Here is a 13,693-nt window from a genome sequence, read left to right on the forward strand (position 1 = left end):
ATAGAAAACATAAGTATCAATCAATTACATCAAACCCCAACAAAAGAGAGATTAGTTATCCATTTTCATAGATAACTTTACAAATAGAGAAGAAGAATGAGAAGAACCGAAACCGTCGCGATGTCTCGCCGCCGAATCCGACCTTCGGAGCTTCTTCTCTAGCCTCCTAAGCCTTCCCCTTTGTGTTTCTCTTGTGAATTCTCTCTCCAAAAACCAAGTTCTCTTCTAATCCCCTCCTTTTCACCAGATTCTTAAAAGAAGCTTTTTATATTGAAAAATAGCAGTACAGAGCGCTGGGCGGCCTGTTATGGGCGCTGAGCGGCCAGATTACTTCAGGGGAAGGTTTCTGGAACCGCCATGGGCGCTGGGCGGCCTCTGCAACCCGCTGGGCGCCCAACATATCTTCAAACTCCTTTTTTTCTTGCCAAAGCTTGTCATCTTCTTTGAATCTTCAATCCTTCAACACAAATCAAGATGAAAATCAAACTTAAGCACATTCTATTCTAAAGTTCATCTATCAATAAGTTCTAATCAAAAGAAGTAGATTTGGTCAAGATTTATCATGAATTGACAAGGATAAATGCCTAAATTTCTCATCAAAATAGGTAAAATTGGCACTTATCAGCGACTCAGGCAATTAGCCTTCTAAATGGTTTTCGTCTTTGTGGTACGTCTTTAGTCGGTGGCTTTGGCTAGATATCCGCGGGTTGATGGCGCAGGTTTGGGTGAGGAGGTGAAGAGGGTCCAAGGAGCGGCGAAGCTGAATGGTTTTTCTACGATTATTGGGGACGCAAAGGAGTGGCAAGCCTTGTCCTTCTTTGTGGATGAAGACAAAATGATTTCTGGACTACCTAGAGATGACTCTAAGTCATCTGATCTCCATCCCTATGTGTTGTTCCCTTAAATCTTTTCTTCCAGGTATGATGACGATCAAAAGCTTGAAGAGAGGTTGTCGCTGCTCTGTGATGGTCCAATCTGTGAAGAACGGAGAGCCACAAGCCAAACATGTCTTCTATATGATGTTTCTTCTGGTCTAGGGGTTTCCCTTGATCTTGGATCTTCAACCCGAGATCAATTGAAAACCCCTAAGGCAAGGGGAAGACCCAAGAAAGCTGAGAAATAAGGAAAGAAGAAGAAGGGACCTGTTGAGAGCCTCAAAGGGATTGCAGAATCAGATGATGTCGCTGAGCCAATAGGGAGGGAGTTGATGGTGCTGCTAACAGAGCTGTTAGAGACTTATGGCTTCCTGACTCAGGCGCGAAGCACTATCTTGATGGGTAAACACCTAGGCATGACGTATGATTGTACTGACGATGTTGCCCAGTATCAGATTGCAGCACATATCATTGCGCGCGGGTCTTCCTAAGTTAGTTCAGGTTGTGTTTTAGGAGCTCGGTTAGTGTTTTTGGGGGCCTTTGGAGGCTTTTGGGTGGTCCTTAGATTTTTTGGGTGTTGGGCTTTTGGCTTTAGGGTCTTTTGGTTTGGTTGGTGCCTAGGGCAGGTTGGGTTTTTGCTGGTTGGTTCCGCTGCTTTTTGATCCCTATCGAGGAGGGTTGTACATCATTATCATTTGTTCATTAATTAATATAGTTCTACTTTCGAAAAAAAAAAACTATATATCCGGTAAAAGAAACTTTTGTATACTTTGCAGCATGGGTGCAATTAAACCGAGTTAATTTAGATTAAGCCATTTAAATGTCCAATTCAATCTAAACTGGCTGCCACTCAGCATCATTATCGGAGCTCTGCCATAAGGCGAGAATGAAAGTAAAAAAGTCAACAATCATTAGGACAAGAACCAAATTATTTTGAGACGAAGGACTAAAATTAAACAACCCTACTAACACAAACACATGAAATAATTTGATACTAGTGTTTTTTTACCCATACAACAATATGTCTATTGTATTTGATACATATTTTTTTTTGAGAGAAAAATATTTGATACATCAATCAATACCTTTATTTTTAGAAAAATTCTAAAGTGCACGAGATTTTGATGCACGAGCAGGCGCGAGTGTATTTTTTTAGAAATTAAAAATCACATTTAAAAAAAATAAATAAAACACCGGAATGTCCCAAATAGAGGAATGATAGAAATTTCAATCTGCGGCAACATCCCACTGCCGATTTGTCCCTCACTGTCACAAATCATCCTCTAGTGCTCTGAAAATTAACATGCAAGGATTCAGACCCTCACCCCCACCCTAAATCTTCTTCCATTTGCTTTTCCCTCACCCAAAACACTTCAAGAAGCACATCTGCACGGATGTGAAAAGACGGTGTGTGCAGCGCAGCGGCGGAGTTTTCCGGCAGTTGTTCTCCATCTAATAGAACTAAATCTGGCGATGTCACTGTATGCGGCACAAGCATGGTAGTTTGGGGAGGCGGCGCAAGACTTTCCCAGTATACGGTGAGATGCCTCCAGATGTGCACAGATCTGAAAAAATGGTGTATACGACGCAGCGGCGGTGATTTCCGGCAGTGGTGGCCGGTTTGCAGTGTGAAAGTTGAGAGGAGAGTGATGTAGAGGATGTTTTGGAGAAGAAGAAGAACCGAAATATGACAAGGATAACTTCATGGTGGCGGTGAGGCAGTCTGAAACCAGCCCACAACGTGGCTAACATGCCTGCAGACAGGTTGATTTTTTTTTTGATAGGCCAATGTTAGTTGTTAATTGTTAGTAAATTAGTTCCTTCGCCAGGATTCGAACTCTGGCCCTTCACCCTGCAAATCCCTTCATTCCCTTAGCTCACTGTAGTGGGTTAGACAGGTTGGTGATGGAGGTGTCACGCCTCTGTGTGGAGGTGGGAGGAGATGATAGGTGGGGGACTGTGGGCTATTTCTGAAATAATAAAATAATGATAGGGATATTTTTGGAATTACAAGGCAATTTAGAGATTATGCTTGCTGTCGTCGCTCTCGTGCACTAAATAGCTCGTACCAAATAGCGGAGCTCTTATTTTTAAGAGTAAAATACACTCACCCCCCTCAAGGTTTGTGAGAATAACACTTAACTCCATACTTATCCAAAATGTGCACTTCACCCCAATAATAATCTCACAATTACACTTAACTCAATTCTTCTCTAAATTCTACACTCCACCCCACCCCCTTTAACACCATCAAAAAGATGCTAACGGAATATTCTTTTAACTCAAAATTAATTAATTTAAATATAAATAAAAATAAATTACATTATCCTCTAACAAAATAATAAATATATTTTTTTTAAAAAAAGTAGCACGAGATAATCATTGCTCATTCAAGTAAACAAATCCTTGTTATTTGGAGGGCAGCACAAATGATTTACAATAAAACATGTTGTATTTTTGGCCTTCTTGGGGAAATTCCAAAATCATAGAACTAGAACATTTCTTAAACGAGAACAAATTCTGTTTTACTTCTTCCGGATCTGAGTTACGTAGCTTCAAGCTAAGTTTGAAACTCATCCTCTTCAAGGCAACATCATTTTCCATCACAAATTTAGCAAAACTTAACTCATGCTCAGAACCATCAAAACTCAAAAACTTTACCACTAAGTTTACTAAAAAAAATTGTCAATAAGTTTACTAAACTTTCAAAATATAATTGTGTTATGACGATATGTGATTACCTTAGTTATTAGGTTGTATGAGCACTTAAGCACATGACATTTTAAGTTCTAAAATATAAGTTGTTTAAGGTTATACACATGTATTAAGAACTCATTATTTGATAAACATTTTGACTGAAATACCCCTTATTTAAATTTGAGTTATATTAGAGAGAGAAATATTTTGACCATAATAAACACCAAGTTTAATTATTATTTTTTATTTGGAGGTATTTAAAATATTTTATAAATATTTAGAATATTTACAAAATTATAGTATAATTATTATTTGGTTAGAGGATAATGTAATTTATTTATCATTTATATTTAAATTAATTAATTTGAGTTAAAGGAATATTCCGTTAGCATCTTTTGGATGGTGTTAAATGGGGTGGGGTGGAGTGAAGATTTTAGAGAAGAATTGAGCTAAGTGTAATTATAAGATTATTATTGGGTGAAGTGTATATTTTAGATAAGAATTGAGTTAAGTTAAGTGTTATTCTCACAAACCTTGGGAGGGGTGAATTTATTTTACTCTATTTTTAATACCCATCTCTCGATCAATCAAATTATTAAATGAATTAATCGTACCAATTATAAAATAACATGTTTCAAAGTCTTTTCGTCCCACCATGGTTCCCTTTCAGACTGTCCCACCGAAGACTCCGTCCACAGAAAGTCCTAACTCCTAAGAGCATCTCCAATGGTAGGAACTTATTTTGGGACTTAACTCAATTCTTGTGGGCCCAAATTGCCACATAGGATTTAAGACACTCATAAGGTCTTCATACACATTTCACTCTAGTGGTTGAGATCTTATTTTACTTTTGTCTGGACCCACAGTACTCAATATATTTATATTATTTATTTTCATCCCTAATTTTCACTTTGATTATGGTATTGAAGGAGAGAGAAAAAAATATTATTTTATTTAAGATCCCACATTTGAGAGTACCTGAGCTAAGGCACGGATTGCTAAGATCTCATGCCATGTAGGATAGCTCCAATGGTGGGATCTAATAAGATCCGGATCTTATTTTAAGGTCCCAAAATAAGGACTCCATTGGAGATGCTCTAAGTCCCCATAAGTATGATTTCTGTCATCTGAATCTTTCTGTCACCTGAGTTTGCTACTACCTTGAATGATCTAAAATCTCTCATCTCATTTGTCAAACCTCAACATTCACTAAAGAGAAGAGCAAATGGTTGTGGCGGTGGGAACACCTTTCATTGTCTTATTATGTGTATTCACCTTGAGTTTAGCTTTTCTCCTCTCAAAACTTCTCTCAAAAGGTCAAACCAAAAATGTTCCAAAAGGGTCTCTAGGGTACCTTCTCATCGGTGAGACACTTAGTTTTCTTAAAGCACAGAGGCAAGACAAGGGCTCTGACTGGTTGGAAGAACGGGTATCAAAATATGGCAATGTCTTCAAAACATCCATAATGGGTTGCCCTACAGTGTTTGTCATTGGACAAGCAGGAAACAAGTTTGTCCTTGGTTCTCCAGAGGATGTTCTGTCTGCTAAGAAACCCTTCACCATTCAAAAGATACTTGGAAAGGAAAGCATAGTTGAACTCACAGGATCAAGGTACATAACCTTCAACTGTAAATTACTGATGCAGCTTAAATTGTGGTTCTTATTTTCCTTCTAGTATTTGGGATGAGTTGTCAAATTAATCTTGATAGTTGATCTTGACTAAGTACATGTTTGCTTTGGTTTGATACTTTGAGGTTACTCATCCACATAAGCACTTCTAATATTCTCTAACGTGGTTTTTCATCATTAGAACATGTTTGAGTGAAATTCTTAGAAGCACTTCAGACTGACAAAATCATGTTGAGGGCTTGAGGCCAAAGTTAAAAGATCAAGTTTTTGAAAGAACATGAAAGTGCTTTTAGCTCTTCTCACAAGTCATCCTATAAAAATCACTTTAGTAAACTTATCCATACATTAATCATATCAGGGTAGAAATAGGTGTTGGAGATGGAGGTCCAGAGTTCGAATTCTGAGGAGGAGCATTTGTAATTACTAACAACTAACCAGTAACCACTAACATTTGCCTATAAAAAAAAAACTTTAAAACTCAGTTCTATCCAAAATCATTTTAGTGTTTCATTTTTGGATGGACAATTGAAAAAGTGATTTTGGAATGATTGTAATTGTAGAGGTGGTGGTGTTTGGATGGATCAATTTGTTGCCTTTGTAAGTTCTGTTGATTAAGGGAATGATTAGATCATCTGATTTGAGGCCATGTTTTTTTTTTTTTTAATGCAGGTTTAGGTTAGTCAAAGGGGAATTGGTGAAATTCATGAAAACTGAATGCCTCCAGAATTATGTCAAAAAGATGGATGAATTGGTGAAGACAGCATTATTGAGAGAATTGAAAGAGAATGAAACCACAACTGGAGTTGTGAGGTTCATGAAAAAGCTGGCCTATGAAATTGCATGCAATATATTGTTTGACATCAAGGATGAGCAAACTAGGGAGGTTTTGTTTAAAGATTTTATCATAGCATTTAAAGCAATGCACTCTCTTCCCATCAATTTGCCAGGTACCTCATTTTGGAGAGGCCAAAGAGCAAGGGCAAGAATTGTTGATAGGACACTTCAAATTATGAACATTAGAAGGGAGGAACTTGCAAAAGGAACTCTAAGCTCTACCAATGATATGCTTTCTGGCCTGCTTGCATTAAGGGATGAAAATCACCAACCTCTAGCTGATGACATAATCACTGACAATTTCATTCTTTTATTTGTTGCAAGCCATGACACTTCTGCTACTCTTATGAGCTTGATGATATGGAAGTTATCTAGAGATCCCGAGGTTTACAAAAAAGTCTTAGAAGGTAACACTAAATGTTTAGATTCTGACATTGTGTGCCGTTTCCCATTTCCCGAATAGTAAGGGATTTATAGTATGTTTGGATCAGTTCATTTTTTCTTAGAATCAATTCTCACACCCATAAGTTACTCATAAAAGCTTCTTACCAGAATTAATTTTGGCTTTAGAATCAATTGCAGAATTTTTTTCAAACATGCTATTAGACCTTTCTATGACTGTTTTGCTAAGTTTCTTTATGCAGAACAAATGGAAATCATAAAGCAAAGGGAAGGAACAGAAGACAGGCTAACATGGGCAGAGATACAAAAGATGAAATACACTTGGAGAGTTGCTCAAGAATTGATGAGGATGATCCCTCCTTTGTTTGGCACCTTTAGGCAAGCACTTAAAGATACTAGCTTCCAAGGATATGACATACCAAAAGGGTGGCAGGTGACTTTTCCATCTTAGAAAATTTCACTAAAAGTATGTTTGAATTTGTTTATTTTTCCTTAGAAATCAATTTTGATACGCAGAAGCTACTCACATAAGTTTCTCCCCATAATTGATTCTGACTTTAAAATCAATTGCAGAAGGATTTCCAAACATTCACTAATGGTGACATATTTTTTGGCCTAACTTGAATATCAATTTGTTTTATTGTTCAGGTATATTGGGCAGCATGTGGAACACACATGAACAATGAAATATTCAAGAATCCAAACAAATTTGATCCATCTCGGTTTGACAATCCACCCAAGCCAATCCCAAGTTTTTCATACCTTCCATTTGGTGGAGGGCTTCATTATTGCTTAGGAAATGAGTTTGCCAGGGTTGAGACATTGACTACCATTCACAACTTTGTAAAGATGTGTGAATGGTCTCAAGTAAACCCTGAGGAAACCATTACTCGTCAACCAATGCCATATCCATCCATGGGTCTCCCAATTAAGATCAAACCCAAATGTAATTTGTCTTAATCTTTGTCCTGCCCTATGTACATTGGTGTTTGTAATATTGTTGATACTCTACTATTTGTCCTTATACAGGCATATGTTAAGATTATGTATGAATCCATTTCACTTTGGGGCTATATAGGGATGACATTGAGCACAAAAATATTAAACTAAGCACAATCTCTTTCATTTTTTGCTTAAATGGTGAGAGAAGAGAAGAATGAAGGATACGAGAAACAGGAAGAGATTCATATTCTAAGTTTAGATTGAGTTATACCAATTAACGGAAGTCTATAAGATTTGATAGGTATTACTCATAACAACAAGATGCATTTTCTTTGTTGGTGCTCAATTCATATAAACTTCAAAGTTAAGCGTGCTTGCTTGAGAGCAATATGAGATGAGTGACCACTTGAGAAGTTTTTTCAAGAAGAGCGTAAAAACAAAGCACAAAGACCGGTGTTGTTATAGTAGGAAAAATCATCAGATCTGGATGCTACAAAGAATCAATTCTAACACTTACAAACATAAATGAAACATGCTCTAATTGTTTATTGCATAGCAGCATTGTCATTTGAGCGAAAAAGCATAGCAGCATTGTCATTTGTTTATTGCTGAAGGCACTGGCCGGCAGGATTAGCCTGCTTTCAATATTTAACATATATTGATATCAACTTGAAGTATATACTATATACAATTTGGACAAGCTTGTAATTGTCGTTTTGAAAAAACAAGAAGTCATCAGAGATGCATGAAAACAAGACAGTTCGATTATTTTGATGCCAGTCTTTGTAGTTGATACCATTGGCTAGAAATGTGACAGATATAAAGAGGAATCTTTTTTGGTACATAGATATGAAGAGGAAATGATATACCTTAATGAAGTTATTACTAATTGAATGAAGCAACATAAAATCAAATCAATTAAAACAAACTGTGAATAGTATCTAATAAAACACTCTAGTATGAGATACATTGATATATATATTAGTATTTGAAGTTATACTAAGTGCATGTTTGGCAACCCTTTTGCAATTGATTCTGAAGGCAGAATCATTTTGAGGAAAAAAGCTTTTATGAGTAGCTTCTGTGTTTTAGACTTGATTCTGGTAAAAGAGAAGATGATCCAAACATGCTAGTTATTGTTGCTTTCAAAGAGGGAGGTGACGATGAGGAGAGAAAGCAGAATAGGTTCCAGACATGATAAAGGAAGGATCATTGCTAGCAAAAGAAAGAGGAGTCCTTGGAGTTGTAGGTGTGCTTGGTCTTGATGATGCCATCCCATGGTGGTGACCATAGCCTCTGTCACCGCTCCTCCTTGGTCCTTTCTCAGCCCACTTGAGCTCAACTTGCTTCAATGTAATTGGATACCTCCAACTGCAACACCACACGATCCCTGCTCTTTCTATGTACCTGTGTTAATAATCAAATTTCACTAATGAGACTTTCATAATGGAGAAAACTTAGGGGTTGTTTCATGTTTACAGTTTTTACTGTTTACTAGTTAAAATATGACACGCGGATTGAAAAATGGTAGTTCAGAAATAATAAAATATCAAGTTAGTGGAAAACTACTTTTTTTTATTGGTTAACAACGCAAAACAACACTAAAAAAATGTACCTAAATTTTATCCTTTCATAAACTATCACATCATATATGTTGATAATCTTTTTAATTGGTTATGAGTTAAGGCAAATTAAAATACATATTCTTGTCTTTATAAAACAAATATTTGATTCAAGTGCATGTATGAATACACGGTATATTTTCAGGTTGAGATGAGAAGTGATTTTGTAGAACTTATTTCCGGTAGTTTTTATGAGACAAGAAGTGATTTTGAAATGTTCAACCATGAAACTAAACATCCTATGAGGAATATATATAGTGTCACTTCTTTTTCAACTAAAACATCGAATTAGGAAATCATTATCACCTTTGGCTGAATCTCAATCCAAGGCACTCAATACACTTTCTTCCTTCTGTCATCTCTCCCATGCCTCTTTCCACACACTGCTTGCAATAAACCCTGCCACATACCTGCATGGAAACACAACAATGTTAACTAAAGTACAGAATTGTTAACTATATCTTAGTTAAATTTTACTTAATTCATTAAATTACCCTCTTATATACATTACATAAAAAGATTGAAATAATGCAATGTACTCATAGCATTACCCTTGTCAATATGAATGCATAAGAAAAGAAAAAAAAAATGATCATTTTCTTGCTGCAAAGACATACCAGGCATCTAGTCCTGAAAAAATAAACATAACTACAGCAAATAGAGCACATCTTAGAATGAGGAATCCCCGATCGCCTTCGTCGACCAGCACCACCTTTTCCCGAAGCCAAACTTTCACCACTCATGGCATCATAGCCCATGCTATACTCACTGGCCCTGCTTTGAGGACTATGCGCACCCTTACCAGCATGCCTAACCTGATATTCGTGTCCTCCATGGCCTACAACGCGGCGGTTAAGACCATGATGATGATGATGGCTGAGATTGGATACCTGCAAGCCTTTTTTGAAGTCATGACTAGGTGTTAAGGACAAAGGGGAAAGAGAAGGTGATGGCACAGTTGTGGGGTTACTAATAATACTATCTTCTGAAAGGGGTTCAATTGTCTTGTGTGATGAATTCACATTGGCAAGGTCTTGAAAGGTGAGGTTAACAGACTCATCTGGGACTCCTTGGTACAATTCTTCTAGTCTTGGTTTTACCTGCTGAGTCTTCTTCATTTGATTATCACCCACTGAGTTCTGATTGAGGATCAATGATGAGATTATGTATTAGCTATGAGCCTATATGATAGAAATATTTAAGGTGAAAAAAGGTTAGATTATTATTTTTTGGTCAAGGTTAGATTTTTGTTTGGTCCATTGGAAATAAAGACGGCCACATGTGGCCAAAGATTACAAGGCCGGTTGGGAATTAAGAAGATATAAATTGGTATGAATATTGGCATTGGTCACTTGATTTATGTATTGGTTATTGGGAAAGATTTTTTAGGGTCTCTTTGGTGTTGGAAAGATTGGGTCACTTGATTTATGTAACCCTTGGAGCATTTTGATGACCAGATTGATGTATCTTTTTAAAAGACTAATTGATATTTTTGGTCTAACCACAGACATCTTCCACGGGAAGTAATCATGTATGAACTAGAAATTAGACATGCATCACTTGAAACAAACATTTGTTGTTTAGACTACTTAATATTAAAAGTCTGAGATAATTGCAGTCTCCATTTCCCTCTTTCAGCAATTCCACTAGGGTGTATCCACTTTAATAATATTATCACTTCCATACTGGGACTACATGCTTTTCTAAAGTTTTGAATGGTCTACATTCAATGGTAAAGGCATGTTCTTTGAGTAATTTTGTTTGAAACAATATTCGCTTTGTGGCTCTCCCCCTAAACTGTTTTTCACTTAGACAGCTGTTGAATTGATCTTATGGTTACTTATGTATTGATCTGTCTAAGGTGTGTTCTAGTAATAGTTAATGGTTTCAAGTATGCTTGCATAGTTAATGGAATTGGAAAATGAGGAGTGGAGTGAAAATGGGGTGGGAACTGGGAAGTTGTTCTCTGCTTATCTACCAGATGTGATTCTTCTTTCTGCTATATTGTTACAATGATGAAAACTTGAGCTCATAGCTCTTGCAATTTTTCTTTTCTCCTTATTGCAATTCTAAACATTTGCCTCTCGTTTCATCTGAATAAATGAAACATTATCATTACCCTTATGTTGTCCATGCAGGAAAGTTGTGTGTTTTGTCCTATGATAGGTGTTCAAACTATAACTTTTTCTATTCTGTGACTGGTTTATTTGGATTGGGAAGTTGTATGTTTTGTATTTTTAGAAGTATTCTTGCCACAATTAGGTTTATTTGGCAGTCCTACTATAGATGATGAGTAAGACTTCTATGGTCATTACTTGAGAGTCTGGGCTAGTACAATAGTACCTCCCAAGTCATGCAATTTGGGATGAATTAAGACATTCCAAGTATAAAGGTCTCCCTACTGTACCGACATATCTAAAACTAGAGGCTGTCCAAAAAGATACATGAATGGACATTTCAGAATAGCCTTAACTATGGATATAAGTAACTCAGTGCACTGCATATAAGGCTTGGAAGAAGAAAGTGAACTACGAACAACCGCGCTCGTCTAGTATACATCCCAAATTGCATGGCAACATGATGTGGGAGGTACTTCTCTAAAATCCCCATGGCCACAAACTCATAGACTCTCAAGTAATGACGAAAGGAATCTAACTCATTGTTTGAATTACCATTGTCAAATAAAGTATCATTTGAGACGACCGACCCGACACTATATACGTGATACTTTTGTGTCGGTCTGGCCAACGCAGCAGTTAGCATCAGCTTCCCTAACGCTAAGTTGTGACAATCTTTGTTTGTTTAATGTCGCCCTTGAATGGAAATTGTGTTGCATCGTACTAGCATCGACTTTTGACTGACGTCAACTTTGCGATGACTATTGAACAACACTAATTATTGAGCTTCGGACAAATTCAAGTTGGTCCCGAATCCAATGTAAATCTGACGCTAATCACTACAAGAGAAAACATAAATTACAACGGTTAAACCACCGCAAAATGACACTCATTGCGACTCTGCAGTCGCAACAATTACTAGTGTGGGGAAACATTCTACGCCAGCTTTGCAAAACTGCTAAACATCCTTGACATGTTGTGGGATCCTCATGCGCATCAATTCTTGGAACTTGTTAGGGTTGACCTCCATGCCTTGAAGAGTGAGAATGAAACCCAAGAATTTATTTACTCCTACCCCAAACACACATTTGATTCGATTGAGGTGCGTAGCTCACATGGTTGAGCTAAGGGTAATGCAGGTGAAGGGTCAGGGTTCGAACCCTGAGGAAAGATAATTTGTACTAATTTACTAACAACTAACATTTTCCTATAAAAAAAATTTATTTGGTAACAAACTAAACTACAATTGCAAAAACCAACGGGTGGTTGGTTCAAGTGGTACATGTTTGATTTTTCTTAAGCAAGGTCTCAGGTTCGAGTCTTGTGGATGGAAAAGACTTTGCTGAGAGAGTTAATTTCACCATGATATAGATGTTTTCGGCTCGAGCATTATTGCTTCGAAAAGAGAACACTTGTCTTAAAAAAACTGCAATTGCAAAAATATATTGAAAACGAGAAAAATATGTACCAAACGTGAAAATAAATGATAGAGGAATCGGTTTAAAGCAAGAGCACGATGATGATCATGTGGCACACGGCTCAAAGTAGTGGTCCAGGTGATTGTACGAGAACAAACATGAATTGAATGACTGATTTTTTCTCCAAAATTATAAAATAAAAATGACATTGAAATTTACTAAAGAAATTAAAAGAAAAAAATATGAGGCCTAGATTATTTTTCATCACAGGAACAGTTAATGAGAGCCCAATCATGTCGATAGCTAGGCCCAAAATAACTTTCGACCACAAAATACACTTACCTATTTGACCAAGAAAAAAACACTTACCTGAAAACTCTCTTTTTTTTTCTTCCAGATTTTTTTAAAAATAAACTAATTTGTATTTCACAATTTTAAAGATGAGAAAAATAATGATGTATCGACAATAAAAAATATTTTTACATAATCAACCAATCAGATTTTAAGAATGTGTCACATCAAGTAATTAAATTAAAACTACTATTTTTTCACATATTAGACATTTGATTGGTTGACTGTGCAAAAAAACTTTACACAGTGCACAAAAATTATTCTCCTTTAAAGATAATTTCTGATTATAATATTAAAAATTGTTTTGATATAACAATTTTTAATTTTTTTTTAGCCAATCATCCAAAACACTCTTAAAATAATTTTTTGATTAAAAAGATGATTTTTTTAGGTGAGAGGCAAGGTATCCACCGCCAATAGGAATAACTTGTGGCGGGTGCTCGCACTAAGCGGGAAACGTCTGACTACACTATGCTCTCAATTTCCATTGATAAGTTTCTTTATTGACTTTACAAAACATGTAATCACTATTAATAATTGTGATGATTTAGTTTACTCTCTAACGTAAATGTCTCAAAATGAGTGCATGTCTCACTTTAAATGAGTCAAACTTTTTCTCTTCCTATATTTCTATGAATGTATGAGTGTATTTAGAGTGTCAATAAAACTTTATTCTTAATCATAATATTAAAATAAATCCGCCAATGAATTGCTTCAATTATGAATATCCATAACTCAGCAGCAAACCACTGAAAGTACAACGTTTATAATATGCATCCAATCTTATAGGAAAATATATGGCAGAA

The 13,693-nt window shown here is 36.3% G+C and overlaps 2 protein-coding genes across 2 annotated transcripts; one reads left to right on the plus strand and one right to left on the minus strand.

Annotated features, from left to right (window-relative positions):
- The first annotated feature begins 4,700 nt into the window (after window positions 1-4,700).
- Window positions 4,701-7,482, plus strand: LOC130726019 (taxadiene 5-alpha hydroxylase-like). The gene is made up of 4 exons (XM_057577224.1): window positions 4,701-5,183; window positions 5,871-6,442; window positions 6,680-6,870; window positions 7,086-7,482. The coding sequence occupies exons 1-4, from the start codon at window positions 4,798-4,800 to the stop codon at window positions 7,395-7,397; spliced, it is 1,461 nt and encodes a 486-aa protein (XP_057433207.1). The 5' UTR covers window positions 4,701-4,797; the 3' UTR covers window positions 7,398-7,482.
- Window positions 7,483-8,273: 791 nt separating this feature from the next.
- LOC130723623 (uncharacterized) lies at window positions 8,274-10,306 on the minus strand. Its single transcript, XM_057574731.1, has 3 exons — window positions 9,619-10,306; window positions 9,308-9,411; window positions 8,274-8,786 (listed from the first exon to the last, which is right to left on the minus strand). Exons 1-3 carry the CDS (start codon window positions 10,117-10,119, stop codon window positions 8,525-8,527), a joined length of 867 nt encoding a protein of 288 aa, XP_057430714.1. The 5' UTR covers window positions 10,120-10,306; the 3' UTR covers window positions 8,274-8,524.
- Window positions 10,307-13,693: the final 3,387 nt, after the last annotated feature.

This window comes from Lotus japonicus, chromosome 6 (assembly GCF_012489685.1).
Source record: "Lotus japonicus ecotype B-129 chromosome 6, LjGifu_v1.2".
NCBI classification, from domain to species: domain Eukaryota; kingdom Viridiplantae; phylum Streptophyta; class Magnoliopsida; order Fabales; family Fabaceae; genus Lotus; species Lotus japonicus.